General features: G+C 44.3%; 1 protein-coding gene across 3 annotated transcripts in view; it reads right to left on the bottom strand.

The window, feature by feature from the left end:
• Positions 1-14,155, bottom strand: part of ADCY2 (adenylate cyclase 2) — a 431,918-nt gene extending 417,763 nt beyond the window's left edge. The window contains exon 1 of one of the 3 annotated variants that reach the window (XM_010378289.2): positions 14,077-14,155. Coding sequence is in view for 2 of the 3 variants with exons in the window: in XM_010378287.2 (XP_010376589.2) it covers positions 12,344-12,553 (210 nt within the window). In the remaining variant the exon portion in view is untranslated. Of the gene's footprint in view, positions 1-12,343; positions 12,713-14,076 lie in introns of those variants that run through there. The other 2 variants (XM_010378287.2, XM_010378288.2) reach the window with 2 other exon arrangements.
• Positions 14,156-14,734: the final 579 nt, after the last annotated feature.

Genomic DNA, 14,734 nt, shown 5'->3' with positions numbered 1-14,734 from the left:
CTGAGATGTGATTTGTCGGGGCTGCAGTTGACTTCTCCACCATTAGTCACAGTGAGCACAGTGTCTGGGTCCTACAACCCTCTTAAGAGTCCTGCAAAAATGTTTAAATTTCTTTCAAAATGAGAGCAGCCAAAAAAGCACAAACTCTTAGGGTCAAAGATTACATACATCTTTATGACAATGCAGTTGCAAACTATAAAGAGGACTTCGACCTCTGAAGTCCTAATCCAGGTCATGATCCTCGGTGGCTGGTGGTGTGCCTGCCCTCACCAGGTGACATTAGCAGGCGGGTTCTGCACAGCAGAGGAGGAGCGTCAGCCTCAGACCATACACCCCCACCTCCAAGCGTGAGCCAGAGGCTCAGACGGCCAACAGCTTGAGACAGTCAGCTGCTGCTTGTGAGGCCTGTGACCCTAACCTTTGCAAAACCTGGGCCCACTGAAAAACAGAGACTTTTCAAGGAAGAGAACAGCTACCAGTTTATTCTGTATCTGCCTTTTGAATGCTAACTCTGAAGTTTTAAGAACCTTGCATGAGGATGTCATGGGAAGAACAGAAGACTATTCACTAGAGGATGTATGAGCTTATAGGCCACAGTGTTCCCTGGCCTCGCTGCCGGCATCATGCATTTTTCTTAAGGCTAAGTCAATGGAATTAAGTGGTGGGCGCCTGTAGTCCCAGCTACTCGGGAGGCTGAGGCAGGAGAATGGCGTAAACCCGAGAGGCGGAGCTTGCAGTGAGCTGAGATCTGGCCACTGCACTCCAGCCCGGGCGACAGAGCGAGACTCCGCCTCAAAAAAAAAAAAAAAAAAAAAAAAAGAGACACCCTCAGACCTAGGATGACAGCACCCCTCTCTTCTGTCCATCTCCCAGCAGATGGAGAAAGGAAGGAAGTCAGCAAGGTACACCCCGAGGCCATGTTCTTCTGATTGAGTTGTTTGCAAACATTAGAATATAAAACAGACTACTTTAAAATAAGCAAACTAAAACATTAAAATCATCATCAATCTCAATTAAATATTCCTATGTATCCTAACCCCTCCTCCCTTTGTGGAAAAAAAATACCCTATAATGCAAACTAAATAAAATGTACTAAAATCCTTTCAATGTTACCTAAAATGTACTAAAATGCCTTTTTAAAAAATGGCTTTAACAAGGTAAAATAAAATTTACCATATAATGCATACTAAATGAAATGTACAAAAATGTCTTTAAAGCACGATATTTTAACTATGGTATCATCCACTGTGATGACAATGGGTTCCTTCCACTCTAAGCATTTCATTCCTTCATTTTCCATGCATTTTCTGGTAATTTCAGATGGATTCTAATTGCTAGGCCTATTAAATACCCATCACTTTTATTTCTTATGTGACAACTCCTTTGTTTCTTAGATGTTTTTCCATGCAGTAACAGCTTATCCGTATTTCCTTTCTTTTCAACGCACTTTTTCTTTTTCTTTTTGTTAAATAGTACTATTTTGCATGTAGGTAGTAAAGGACAGTCTAATGTAAAATATTGCCTTTCTATTTAATTTTTAAAAAATGATATTTTAGTGAAATGCTTTGAAGTCAGCAAGACCAAAGGTAGAAACCGATTTCCATCACTTCCTGCTGTGATTTTTCAGTGGGAGAAGCCGAATGTCCCTCAGCCAGCTTCTTCACATGCAGTCATCCAGATTTGGTGTGGCTTCTGGGTATTTCGTATGTCACAGGTGTACCACAAATGACAGTAATTATTAGGAGACATGAAATCAGCCTTTAGCTCTGATAAACATTTGACTACAAATGGATGTGTGGAGATATACTTTTTCATATGCATATAGATACATAGACAATTTTTATTCTTATCTACAGACATAGTCATACTCCATTTTACCATGAGGTGTGAAAAGAATAAATAGGCAATTATAATAATTTTAAACATCTGTAAAACTAATAAAATAGCCTCAAAATGTATGAAGCAAAAATTTACAAAATCAGAGAAAAAAGTAAACTAATCTACTAAGAGCAGAGAATTTCAACTCCCCATCTTGCTATTGATAGGCCAAGCAAATAAAATAAAAATGCAAACAAGAAAAGATGTAAAGGATTTGAACATTGTAATTAGTAATCTTGGCCTAATTGAAAAACAGAATTCCACATGCAACCATTAGGTGGAAGAATATTCTTCTGAAGTGCATGTGGAATATTTATAAAAATCATGTGTCAGGCAACCTCCAAAGATTTCAAAGAAGAGGTATCACACAGACCCACGTTCTTTGATCACAACATAATTTATCTTAAAAGTTCATCACAAAAATGTAAATTAAAAGGTACCACATATAAGATAACTTATATGTTCCCCTCTATGTGTCCATGTGTTCTCATAATTTAGCTCCCACTTACAAGTGAGAACATGCAGTATTTGGTTTCCTATTCCTACATTAGTTTGCTAAGGATGATGGCCTCCAGCTCCATCTATGTCCCTGCAATGGTCATGATCTTGTTTTCCATGGCTGCATAGTATTCCATGGTGTATAAGTACCACATTTTCTTTATCCAGTCTACCACTGATGGGCATTTAGGTTGATTCCACATCTTCGCTGTTGTGAATGCTGCTGCAATGACTATTCACATAAATGTGTCTTTATAATAGAATGATTTAGATTCCTTTGGGTATATACTCAGTAATGGGATTGCTGGGTCGAATGGTATTTCTATCTTCAGATCTTTGAGGAATCGTAATGCTGTCTTCCACAATGGCTGAACTAATTTACACTCCACCAACAGTGTAAAAGCGTTCCTTTCTCTCCACAACCTCACCAGCATCTGTTTATTTTGTTTTTTGAGTTTTTGTTGTTATTGTTTGTTTGGGTTTTTTTTGTTGTTTGTTTTTTTGTTTGTTTTGTTTTGTTTATTTACTTTTTAATAATAGCCACTGTCTGGGCACTGTGGCTCATGCCTATAATCTCAGCACTTTGAGAGGCTGTGGTTGGCGGATCACGCAAGTTCAGGAGTTCGAGCCCAGCCTGGCCAACATGACGAAACTCTGTCTCTACTAAAAATACAAAAATTAGCCAGGCATGGTGGTGCATGCCTGTAATCTCAGCTAGCAATAATCCCCTTCCCTGTATCCACGCCCATGTGTAATTCTCTTCTACACTGAGTCTGGCACTAGCCATGTGGCTCCATTTGGCCAATCTAATGGCAGGTGCATGGCACAGGCAATGACTTGAACAAAGACTTGGGCAGTAGGGCTTGCCTCTTTCCTCTTGCTCTTTGGAAGTCCCTGAACTCCATGCAAAGAAGCTCAGGCTAGCCTGCCAAATGAGAGGAGACAGTTGAGTGACCTGGCACTCCACTCAACAGCCATGGTGGACAGTCTGCCAACTGGCCACACACATAAATGTGGCTATTTTGAGTAATCCAGTGATTAACTAACATGCCAGTAGACCACACAAACATGAGACAGACCAGCAGAGATGAACTGGGAAACCTAGGTCAGAAGACCCAAGACCTGACCCACACAATTATGAGCTAAAAAAAAAGAGTAGTTCAAATCTGTTAAGTTTTTAGTTGTTACACAGCACAAGTTAATTGATACAACCTTCTTCCAGGCATATGAAAGTTTGGCATGGCTATGTAAGGTAACATAGCAGATGGTATTTTCCACACATGGGGGCAATCTACATTTCATCCCATGTATGCTTAACATTCCTTTTATCAAATTAGGTTCTATCCCCTTGGACTGACCACCTACCTGAGAGGGTCTTCATGATGCCTCAATTAATAGAGTATGGCAGAATTCCCTGACTTGAGAGACAGGGTCATAAAAGTGCCATGCAATTCCATCTTTTTCTTTTAGGATGATCATTCTTGAAACCAGCTCCCATATCAAGAGAAAGTCAAATAATCATGTAGAGAGGCCACATGAAGGTGTTCTGGCCAGCAGTGCCGGCTGAATCTCAGCTGCAAGCCAGTATGACCACCAGACAGGGAAGCGAGCAAACCTTCAAGGGAGGCAAGATATAGCCTTCAAACCACCCCAGCCAATGCATGGGGCAAGGAAGAGCCACCACTGGCAAATGTGCCCAAACTGCAGGTTCAGGAGGAAGATATATGATGGTGGTGTTTCCAGTCACTAAGTTTTGTGGTGGTTTTTAAGGCAACCAAAGACAACTAAAAACATTTACTCTGGCCAATGAAAAAATGAATGAAAGTGATGTGTCATTCCCATGTGGAAAGTGTTCATCGCCAGTAGTTAGACATGGAAGCAAGCTTTTCTTCTCTGGCGCAACAATGAGGAAAGAAGTGTGTTGTGGGATGTACCCTCCTTCATCCTGAATCCCTGAGTGACAGGGCTGCCAGCAGAGTCCCTCTACTGACTCATCTTTACCGTGTATCCTGAGCAAAATATAAACCTTTGTTGTGTTGTGTTAATCCAGGAAGACTGTGGAGTTGTTTCCATGACATAATCTAATATGTTCTGACTGACGTAACAGGAGATAATAAAGATAAAAACACACACAAGAAAACTAATCGATAAGATAAACAAAGAAGGATAGTTCTTGAAAAAGCTAAAAAGAAGACTTCTGGTGAGATTATACAAGAAGGCATATAAAAACAATATTATAAATAAAAATCAAAAATAAAGCATATGTAAAACATCAAAAGGAGAACATTATTATCAAAATGAGCACGCAGTTAAATGTGAGAATTTGGATGAAATGCAAAAATTCCTAGAAAAACATCTTACTGAAACTGACCCCAGAAATAAAATTAGAAATACTAGACAATCTTACTACTATCAAATATACTGAAACAGAAGTTTCCATCTCCCCATAAATAAATCAAAAATACTTATTACAGAGCTTTAGTAATTGTGTGTGTGTGTGTGTGTGTGTAGCATTGAAAGGGTAAAAACAAAACAAAACAAAAACTTAGTCAATGTGGCAGAACAGCCCATAACCAATCAACCACATGTAGAATGTTGATATATGACGGATATGAAGAAAGTAATTGAAATGGATCGGTGGCAATTGATTCTCCTCAAGGAAAAAATAGGCAAATGAATCTCAATTTCTATAACACACCACACATATATATCATTTATATGTATGTGTGTATACATAGTAAAATGAACAAAAAGACAAGTAAAAGAACGATAAAACTCAATTTCAAGACGAAGTTTACATTTGAGGATAGAGAGGAGAATGGAATGAGTTCAGCATATAGAAAGAAATTTGCTATTAGAGATATTCTAGTTCAAAATGGATTCATGAAAATTTATTTTACTATAAATAAGCCACATAGAGATCAATGAGGATTATGCCTGAGAATCAAATATTAATCAAATTATCAAATGAGTAATTCTATTTTATGCACCTAAAATTCAATTCCAAAGAGTATGGAGGTTATGTATTTGAATTCACTGCAAGTAAATGATGGGAAAGAGTTAGACATTAGGTTGATCATATGTCTGGACTGTGCTAAGATTTCCTTATTATCTGTTTTATTCACGTTAACCTGATCTCCGTAGTTAATTTTCAATATTAATAACTTTAATTCATTCTAGTAATGGACTAGTCTAAAATTTTATTTCTTTCATAATGTCCATAGATCATTAGTAACTTGATATTTTAATTATTTACTCTTGTTTTCTCTATACATCTAAGAAAATAATACAGGACACTAAACACCCACAAACATACACACACATACACACACACATATATACACACACATAATATAATTCAGTGTTAGGAGAAAGCACACAGGAATAAAAACCAGTATCTTTGAGCCCTGGCTTGTCCTAGCTGCAATACCCCCGCATCATTATGTCTGAGGGACAGCAAAGGACATTGATATAAACGGATAGAATTCATAATTCCAAGATCTTGCAGTCAGGGCTCCCATTACAATAGTGCTGATCTGCCATCTTTTCTACCAGGAACTTTCTATGGGGTGATGACCCTAGAGACCTGATTTATTCACAGGACTCGCCCAGAAAATAATGACCATCTTGAGAAATCTTCAGAATTTCAACATTTTTTAAAAAAACTATAGTATTATACTTTCTGTCTATATGTTTCAAATGCAATAAATTATTTACTCAACATATATTAATTGCCCTATAATTGAACTATCCCATTTCCAGCACCAAGCTTTTCAGAAGTGACTTGGTTCAACTCTGAGATACAATCTGCCTTACACATCTCTATGAGCCGTGGTCAGGTCTGTGTTTTCATTCTCTTTGTCTTGGCACAGTTGTTCTAGAACTCTGGGCAGAGTCAGAAAACTAGCTGGTAAAGCTGCCCACAATGGCTTTTTGGGTTGAGGTTTTTCTTACGGTGTCTACCCCACTCTCACCTGTGTCTGGCTCCTAGAGACAGAAGTATAAGCAGAAGCAAAAAGAGGGAACCAAAAGAACTATGTCTAACATTGCCAAAAACAGCTGTACAAACGAAGTCTTCTCACAACCCTCTTTTCATCCTCTCCCTTGTGATTTTTTTTTTTTTTTTTTTTTTTTTTTTTATCGTATCCTTATACCAAAAAAGGACTGAAGAATTAGCACAGGCTTAGTTTTGTCAAATGGACCAAACCCATGAGCTAACTTAATAATCCTTTTCTGTCCTCCCAAACGTTTGGATATAAGGCACAGAGTTGTGGAAGAGACTTTAAGATTAGGGGAGCCACTCAGGAAGATCCAGAAAGTGGAGAGGGTCAGAGCTGAATGCCCTCAGCTCTTGTGGTCCTTAGATATGATAATGATCATGATGATAGCCTGCCCTAAAGCAGTCAACAGTATTTAAGGGATCATGTCAACATGCAGGAGTGAGCCAGTTCAGGGTGGAGTGCCATCCAGGGTGATGTCAATCATGGTGCTTGCCCCCCACCCACCCCTCCAACCCAGGTGCTCTAAATACTCAATGAAGGAAGAAATGAGTCGGGTTCAATGAATTGTCTCGATGTCAACACCAAGTGGTAGGAAGAACCCGTATACCAGTGGAGTAAGCCCAGCATCCAGCTCGGACTCTCCTGTCACTAACAATTTCTGATGAAATACATCACACACAAAACACCTTCAACACAGCTCTAATAGTGTTGCTCCATTTTTAGTAGAATATTCGGTTTTAAATTATCAGTAAGAATCACGGCTTAATAGGAATGATTCTCACACCCATGGTGCATATGCCAGGACTTCTCAGACAACAAAAGCAGAGCCACAGTCAAGGCTCCACTTGATGGGGAAGACACTGGGGACATTTAGCATAATGAAAATAAATAATGCCAGCAAGTCAGTGAATTAATTACGAGGAAGCATCGCTACGGAATTCCTTTAACTCTGGAAGAGAAAAGCATTGAGAGGTAACTCCATTACACAGAATGAAGATTGAGGCTGTTCATATTAGTAAGAAATTTCAACAAGAAAACCTGCTATTTTCCAAGACCAGAGCTGGGAATTCTAGACCTGCAATGTTCTCTAGCAAAGTCACCCAGGGAAAGTCAAAAGCCCTGTGACCCTGTGACAACGTAGCAGTTGCATGACCTTGAAGAGATGAGTTCACTTCTCAGGGTCTCAGTATCATCATCTGTAGAATGATCACCTTTCTGGCTCTAATGCAATGTGACTACAGTATTCTTTCACAGTAACAGTGAAAATGCAGCTACAAGACCTAGGAACAGCTAACAGTCCTGGAGGTTTACTTTATGCCAGGCATTGTTCTAAGGACTTTGCATGTACTAATTGAGACCATCAACTTACAAGGCAGGTACCATGTCATTTTACAAACAAGGAAACTGAGACATAGGTTAAACAATTTTCCCAAGGTCACAGAAGTAGAAATGGACAAAGCCACAATTCCCACACAGCAGATGCTCTCAATCATTTCACTCCACTGTCCTTTTAAAACAGGAAAGGAAGGTGCCATGTATATATTTAATCATACATTTCAGTATCCAAAGGATGCTTCCAAATCCTTTCTTGCTAGGTCCCTAAATTGCAACCATCTTTCCTGCAGAAAATTACAGTTTTTCCATGGCCTTTGTTATACCGCAAGTAAATTATAACTAAAATGACTTAGAGAATTACTGGTTGCAAATTACAAGCACCTGCAGAGTAAGATTTCTTGCGTGTATAGAAATGCATAAAAAGATGAATCTTTAGCTACCATTACTGCAATACCTAAGAACATGCTCTATTCCCTTCCACACTCAGAATTATGAAACTAGAGAAAGCATGCACAGAATTTCCTGCTCCTTAGAGGGGATGTTGGGTACATCCGTCTGCCCTCCCATACTCCAATCCCCAAGAAAGGAGGTGATTCTTCCACCTATTGGGGGTGCTGAAAGATTGTCTGGAATAACACAGTTGGTTGCTGTCTACAAATAATTGGGTATGTTAATTTGTTTTGGAAGAATAAAATTCTTTCTCGATGTACAGATAAAAGAACCTCTCTGATAAATCTGCCCTTCGAAAAAATATCTGATGTTGGAAAATTGATTCATAATAAAAAATACTTCTGGTTATTGTTTTAAATATCTAGTTCATTATATCACCATAAAAGAAACAAGGTGGGTCATATTCTCAGTCACATGTTTTACCTATTTATAGTTAATAAAAGTGCATACTCTTATTTTAGTATCATACTAAAAAACACAAATATCTACTTTATTTCTCTATCTGACTACTTAAAATTATGGAATACAATTTTTTCATTTATATTGAAATATTGACTATTCCTAATCATAAATTTTAGCCAAAACAAATCTGGCTGGAGCCAGCTGGTATTCTGACAAAATGAAAAAAAAAATTATGTCAACCTTTCCTAACACTGACAGGCAAATTTGGAAAACAGCTGGCTGATTTTGGATATAATAAATGAGAGTATTAAATTCTGAAAAAGGGTTTTCATGCACTCAGTAATAAAAACCAGTTCCAAAAAACAAAGTAGAAAAAGAAAAAACAATGAGAACAAGAAAAAAAATTTAAAACCAAGTTACATGATAGGACTTATGACTTAAAATTTCATTTCATTAGTTCTAAGTTTTCTGATGCCAAGGGTCAAGTTTATTTTGTTCCCCATGCCCATAATTATTGCCGTTCCTGGCACTTGGTAGGCACTCAACAGGCTGATGGTGAAAAAATTATAAATCAGATTTTTCATGAATACTCTCCATGATAAACAGCAGAAACTATTACTCATATTATTAAACAATATGTAAATTCAAGACATGCCATCAAATTTTCTATTTACTGAGTTTCATGTCTTCAGATAATTCTTCACAAATATGGGATTAAAACTACTTAATTGTTTTCATGTAGAAATTAACCAAGACTGTGAAGTTTCAATTCAGGATTTATTTTGACGGTATATAAAACTTTGAGGATTACTTTAATTTTAGGGCCAACAGTGCAGAATCATGAATTGATCAAAGGTTGAAATTAGATGAAATCACTTTGTGAACAATGTCAATCAGGGAAATATTAAATCAAAATGAAGCTTGCTTTTTTCTTTTTAGTATGCATTCCAAATCACTTCTACAAAGGCAACTACATACAGCAAAAAAAAATCTCTATGTACTAGCATTATGCTAAGAGCATTTTGTAGTCCAAATGCTGTTTTGCTCTAGGAGGCTAGGGATGTGCTTTAAGAAAATTGCCAAACTTCTATAAGAACCGATGAAAGTCTAATGGAAATCAAAATCAGGCAGATTCAGGGGGAAAAAAGGAATCTGTCCAAGATTTTAGGCAGCAAAAATAGATCTGCTTAGCTCCTGATTTGCATGGCAGCCCAGCTATTCAAGTAAAGTGCTCCAGCATGGAAACCTTGGCAGGGTCCCAAAGCAGCCATTCCCACCTCCCAAGGTAGACCTCTCTGAAGCCAAGCCCTGCCAGCCCAAGAAATGAACTCATCTCTAATTACACGAACACAGCTTTACCTTAGCCCTATTCGATCTTCAAATGTCCCTACCCCAGTCATCGTTGACTATCTAGATGGAGAACATGTTTTAGAAAGCAGAGATGTTGGTTATGGTGCTTCCAAAACCAAAATAGAAACAGGTTGTTGGGGGCCCAACATCATCCCAGTCCCGACTCAGGTCCACTTTCAGAACACAGGGCACACTGCTCTTAGGCATAGCTCCTTCCGACTTGGTCCTGCAGCTGGTCTCTGCCTGAAGGTGGCTTTTCTACCAGACTGAGTTACCCTCCCTGATTCTGGAACATTTCTGCACAGCTTATCTCTTTGAAGGGTGCACATAGTAGACATGAGACCATGAATTAGGTACGGCCAAGAACAGGATTCATTTCACTCTCTCTGGACCTCACCATAGGTGACAGGCATGCTGTGGGAAATGCCCACTTTGTGCTTAAAATGATTTAGCTGAAGGCAAGAGGAGCATGAAAATGATTGATTTATCAAGGAAAAGTAAAGATGTTTGGATAACATTGTGAAAAGAATACCACTCCCACAGATGCACCAAGCAAACAGGAACATAACGAAATTGAATACAGAAACACAAATATAAAAAGCAAAGACAATTCAAAGAAGGGTACTTTAAACCCAATCATGCTAAATCTGAGTGACCCATTCAAGAATCTCCATCAACGAAGTTTAAGAAATTAGAATTCTCTATCACAGAAAACAAAGTAGTGTGTGCAGGGGAAGCATGAACTTCACACTTGTCTTTAGATATATTAATGCTGCTAGAAATAGGTCATCACCTGCTCCTTTCCATTTAGAAGAGAACAAGCCAGAGCAGGTTTGAATTACAGGTTCAAGAGAATCGCAAGCCGAAATGCCCCAGCAGAACAGATTTCCAAAGGAAAACTCTGATGTTTCTTTTCTTCCTAGCAAGTAAAAAACAATAAGTAGATGTCTTTAGAGATCCTGCTTGCCCATGAGACTGAGCAAAAGTCTCTCCCCAAGTCCTTTTTGTTCCTAAAAGTAGTAAAGAGAAATAAAAATGCCATTCCAGAGAGCATAGAAGGCTGGTTCCATGTGGAGAGAGTGAGGGCTGCTCCGGACGCATATCTAGACTACAGGGATCAAAAGGTACTCTCTGCCCTAGGTTTGATAGTACAAGAGCCAGTGTGTGATCTGTGACTTCATGGCCTCCTACATTCTATTTTCTATTCTTACCTCATTGAACTCAATCAGTAGACGGCTACCATTGAGTGGTGTGGGGAAATTTTTTTATTTTTTGAAAACATGATGTTAACAATTCTTCCCATGCATAACATTTGAACACCATCTGGCTCTGGATATCCGAAACAAATTGCCAAATACCAAGAACAGCTATTTTATGCATGGTGAAACATAAGCAAAATCCACTTCTTTGGTGGTGGACACATATAAATATAGGCACATATTTATATTCTAAGCTAAAAAAAAAAATCACCCAGTGGAGACATTTACAGATCAACCACTGACAAAAAAAAAAAAAAAAAAAAAAATCTCGCTGGATAATCGATGCCTTGCACAAAATCTGCACATGCATGTCACAGGCAGTGCAAAAGTTTGAACCACACACTCAGAGATCAGTAACAGGAAGTTATCGCCATCTACAGACTTCCCGTCACTTTTCAAGGGAGTGAGCCAAGGATTTCTGCTGGAAAAATATAAACTGGCAAAACTGGCTGTTGAGCTGCATTATATTCCTAGTGATAAATCCACTTTAATAACCTGTCCAAAACCCTAACCACGTTACTTCTCCAGAAACGGGAAAGCAACCGTCCATCCCAAACGCTTCTTAACTGTAGACCCTGAGATGAAAGATTCACAAGTCAACACCCCATCACTTTCTGTCTATCGGGCTAAAGGGCTAAATGATTTTAGCAAAGGCAAAGATGTATACTTAATTTTTCTTCTTCATTTTCCTTGTCATTAACCACTTTCCCAAGGCAGGCTTTCTGCAGAGTTGAATAACGCCCAATCCAAACGAAAATGCCAGCTGCGGGGCCGTGCCAGCGGAACCGGGCAGGAGACAGCCACTCGCCCAGGAAGCCCAGGGCTGATTCTGGGGAGACCTATTCGAGCGCTGCGGGCAGCGGCGCCCGGCAGAAAGCGCAGAGTTTGCCAGCGGTGTGCAAAGATGCAAAAAGCACACGCCCTGCCCGTCCACCTGGTGAACACCTCGGCAACTTTATTTTGGGAAGAGCCTTCCCAGGAAACTTTTTTCTCGCCCGCAGCCCTTGCCAGAGCCCACCGGGCTGCGGGCCGACAGGAGGAGCAGGGAGCCGCGGGCCGAGGGGCTGCCGCGGGCCGCGGGGCAGCACAGAGCGGGACGCGGCTCGGCTGGCCCGGGTCCTCTCGGGGCCGGGGAAGGCGAGGCGCTGGATCCGCGGGGAAGCCACTCACCAGCCCGAGCGCGAAGAAGACGGCGAGCAGGGCGAGGCAGGCGCCCATGACGATGAGCAGCAGGAAGACGATGAGCGGGTGCTGCTGGCTCATGCAGTAGTAGGACTCGTAGAGCCAGTCCCGGGACCGCGGCAGCCCGTCTCCGCCGCCCGCCGCCTCCTCGGCGCGGTCCCGCAGGTAGCGGCGGCGCCGCATCGCCTGCTGCCACATCGGGGCCGCTCACAGGGCGCCCGCCGTGCGCGCCCGGCCCGGGCAGCGCCGCTTGCTGCGACCGCCCGCGTCCCACCCCCGCGCCGCCTCGGCCGGCCCGGCTGCCGGCGCCCGGAGCTGCGCGCAGGGGCCTCCGGCGCTGGCGGAGCTCGGCGCCCCGGGCTGGGCGCGCTGACGCGCGGGCGGGGGCCGGGCGGCGGCCTCGGGGGCAGCTCCCGGCGCCGCCGCCGCCGCCGCCACCGCCACAGCGCGGGAGGGGGCGGGTTCCACGGGGCCTTCCGCCCGCCGCTCACCGCCCCGCGCGCAGCCGGCCTCTGTGCAGGGGCGGTGTAGGCCCCCACCCGACGGCCGGACTGCAGGCTGGGGACTGCGGGGGCTGGACGGTGGGGGGAGTGGCTAACTTGGGGAGCTCCCGCGGCGCCCTGGCCAGGGGTTGTCCTCGCCCGGCGCCCTCCCACACTCAGCCACCGGGTCGTCCACCTCCTCTACCCTATCCGGAGTGCAGCGTGGGTGGGGTGGGAGGGACAGCCCTCCCCACTAAGAAGTGAAAACACAGCCTAGGGGGTGGAGGGAGGGAGTCCCACCCCCCGACTCCTCCGCCCCACCTGGCTCAGAGCACTGCGGGGCTCCTAAGCTCCTCTCCAGTACCTCAAGGGCAGCGGGCAGGGACGCTGCCACCCTCCTGTTCCCCACCCCTTAGTGGGCTGCGGGGCCTGCTCCCACCCTCCCCCACAGTCACAGAGCACAGCCGGGGTCAGAGGACCCGGGGGGGTCCCTCCTTTAGTACGCGGGTCGGAGGACAGCGGGGGACTCCCTCCTTTTCACTCTCTTGGGGCCCTGGAGGGGATTTCCCACCTTTCCCGCCTCCCCGCATTGGGCACGGGTTTACCGTCCAGCCCTTCTTCCCCTCAGCGCAGCGGGGTTGAGGGCTCTCCGATCCTCTCCACCCTTTTGAGAGGGCCGGGGCTCCCTGCAAGGGCGGCGGGGCGCGGAAACGCCAGAGGACACTAACTGGAGACCTGCACGATGTGGAAGTGAAGCGGCAGTGACTGCACCGGGAGCCCCCGCCACGGCCTCGGGGGGCAGCCTCCCTTGCGCCCTGCACGCTCAGCTTCAGTCACAGTTTGGAGGTGCCATATAAGCCTGTGGTATCACAGGTTTACAGAGGTGCCCCGTGGCTGGTCGTGGTCCTCGCTGAGCCCCTCTGCGGAGCGGGAATGGCGGCAAAGGGGGGCTGGGGAGAGCGGCTGGGCGCGGGGGCGGGCGGCTGGGCCCTGGGAGTTTGGGGGACTGGACGCAGGAGGCGCTAGAGACCCGACAGGAGCCTTGGGAGCAGATGTCATCAGGGACAGTGTCCCCTCCCGACACGCGTGGGAGCGGAGGCCGCTGGCCCTCGCCCTGGGGGCCGAAGGGGCTTCATCGCTGATCACCAAAGGAGCCCACCCTTCTGGAGGTTTCCTGCTGTTCGAGTGTAGTCCGGCGCAAAGAGCCCCCACATCCCACCTCCTCCCCCAAAGCCTTACCCTAAAGAATCCAAGGCACAGGGACCCTCCCTTCTCCTGCCACCAGCGAGCAGCCCAGAGGGCAGCCCCAGAGGGCTGTTCCATATACTTTTCATCTCTTCCAGGAGATGACCAGTTCTCAGGACTCAGCCTTTGTCACCACCTAAGACCTCAGAACCTTCTCGAATGGCCCCATGCCCCGCCTCCCTGGCTGTCGTGTCCTCCTCGCTGGCAGAGGACATGTAAGTTAGGTGGCTGTGTTACCCTGAGCACAGGGCCAGGCTGGGCACGGAGACCCAGGCGGGATCCTTCTAGAGGTTTTCATTTTAGCAGCAGTCAGTGCCCACGGGGCCTAAGGGTGAGGGCTCAGGAGCTGCACAGCTCACCTGCAGATCTCACAGAGACCGGAGGCAGGGAGGTGGCCGGGAAGACTGGGCTCAGGGCAGCGTGCAGGACATCAGGTCCGGCCCCACCAGGCTCCATAGTCCCTGGACTTCCCTCCTTCTGAGGACCTGGAAACAAGGAGTGGAGGAGGAGGCAATGGGTGGGAGGGGGTCCCCCTGAAGCGTCCTGTAGGTCCCAAGGCTCACCTCCCACCGTGGGTCATCCTGCCCTAGGAGCAGAAAGAAAATCTCTTCCCTGCAGGGTTTATGGACTGCCGCCTCGACCCCTACTCCAA

This window comes from Rhinopithecus roxellana, chromosome 3 (genome assembly GCF_007565055.1).
Source record: "Rhinopithecus roxellana isolate Shanxi Qingling chromosome 3, ASM756505v1, whole genome shotgun sequence".
In the NCBI taxonomy this organism is placed as follows: domain Eukaryota; kingdom Metazoa; phylum Chordata; class Mammalia; order Primates; family Cercopithecidae; genus Rhinopithecus; species Rhinopithecus roxellana.
Note: the sequence above shows the minus strand (reverse complement) of the source record. Positions and strands in the feature narration are given on the sequence as shown.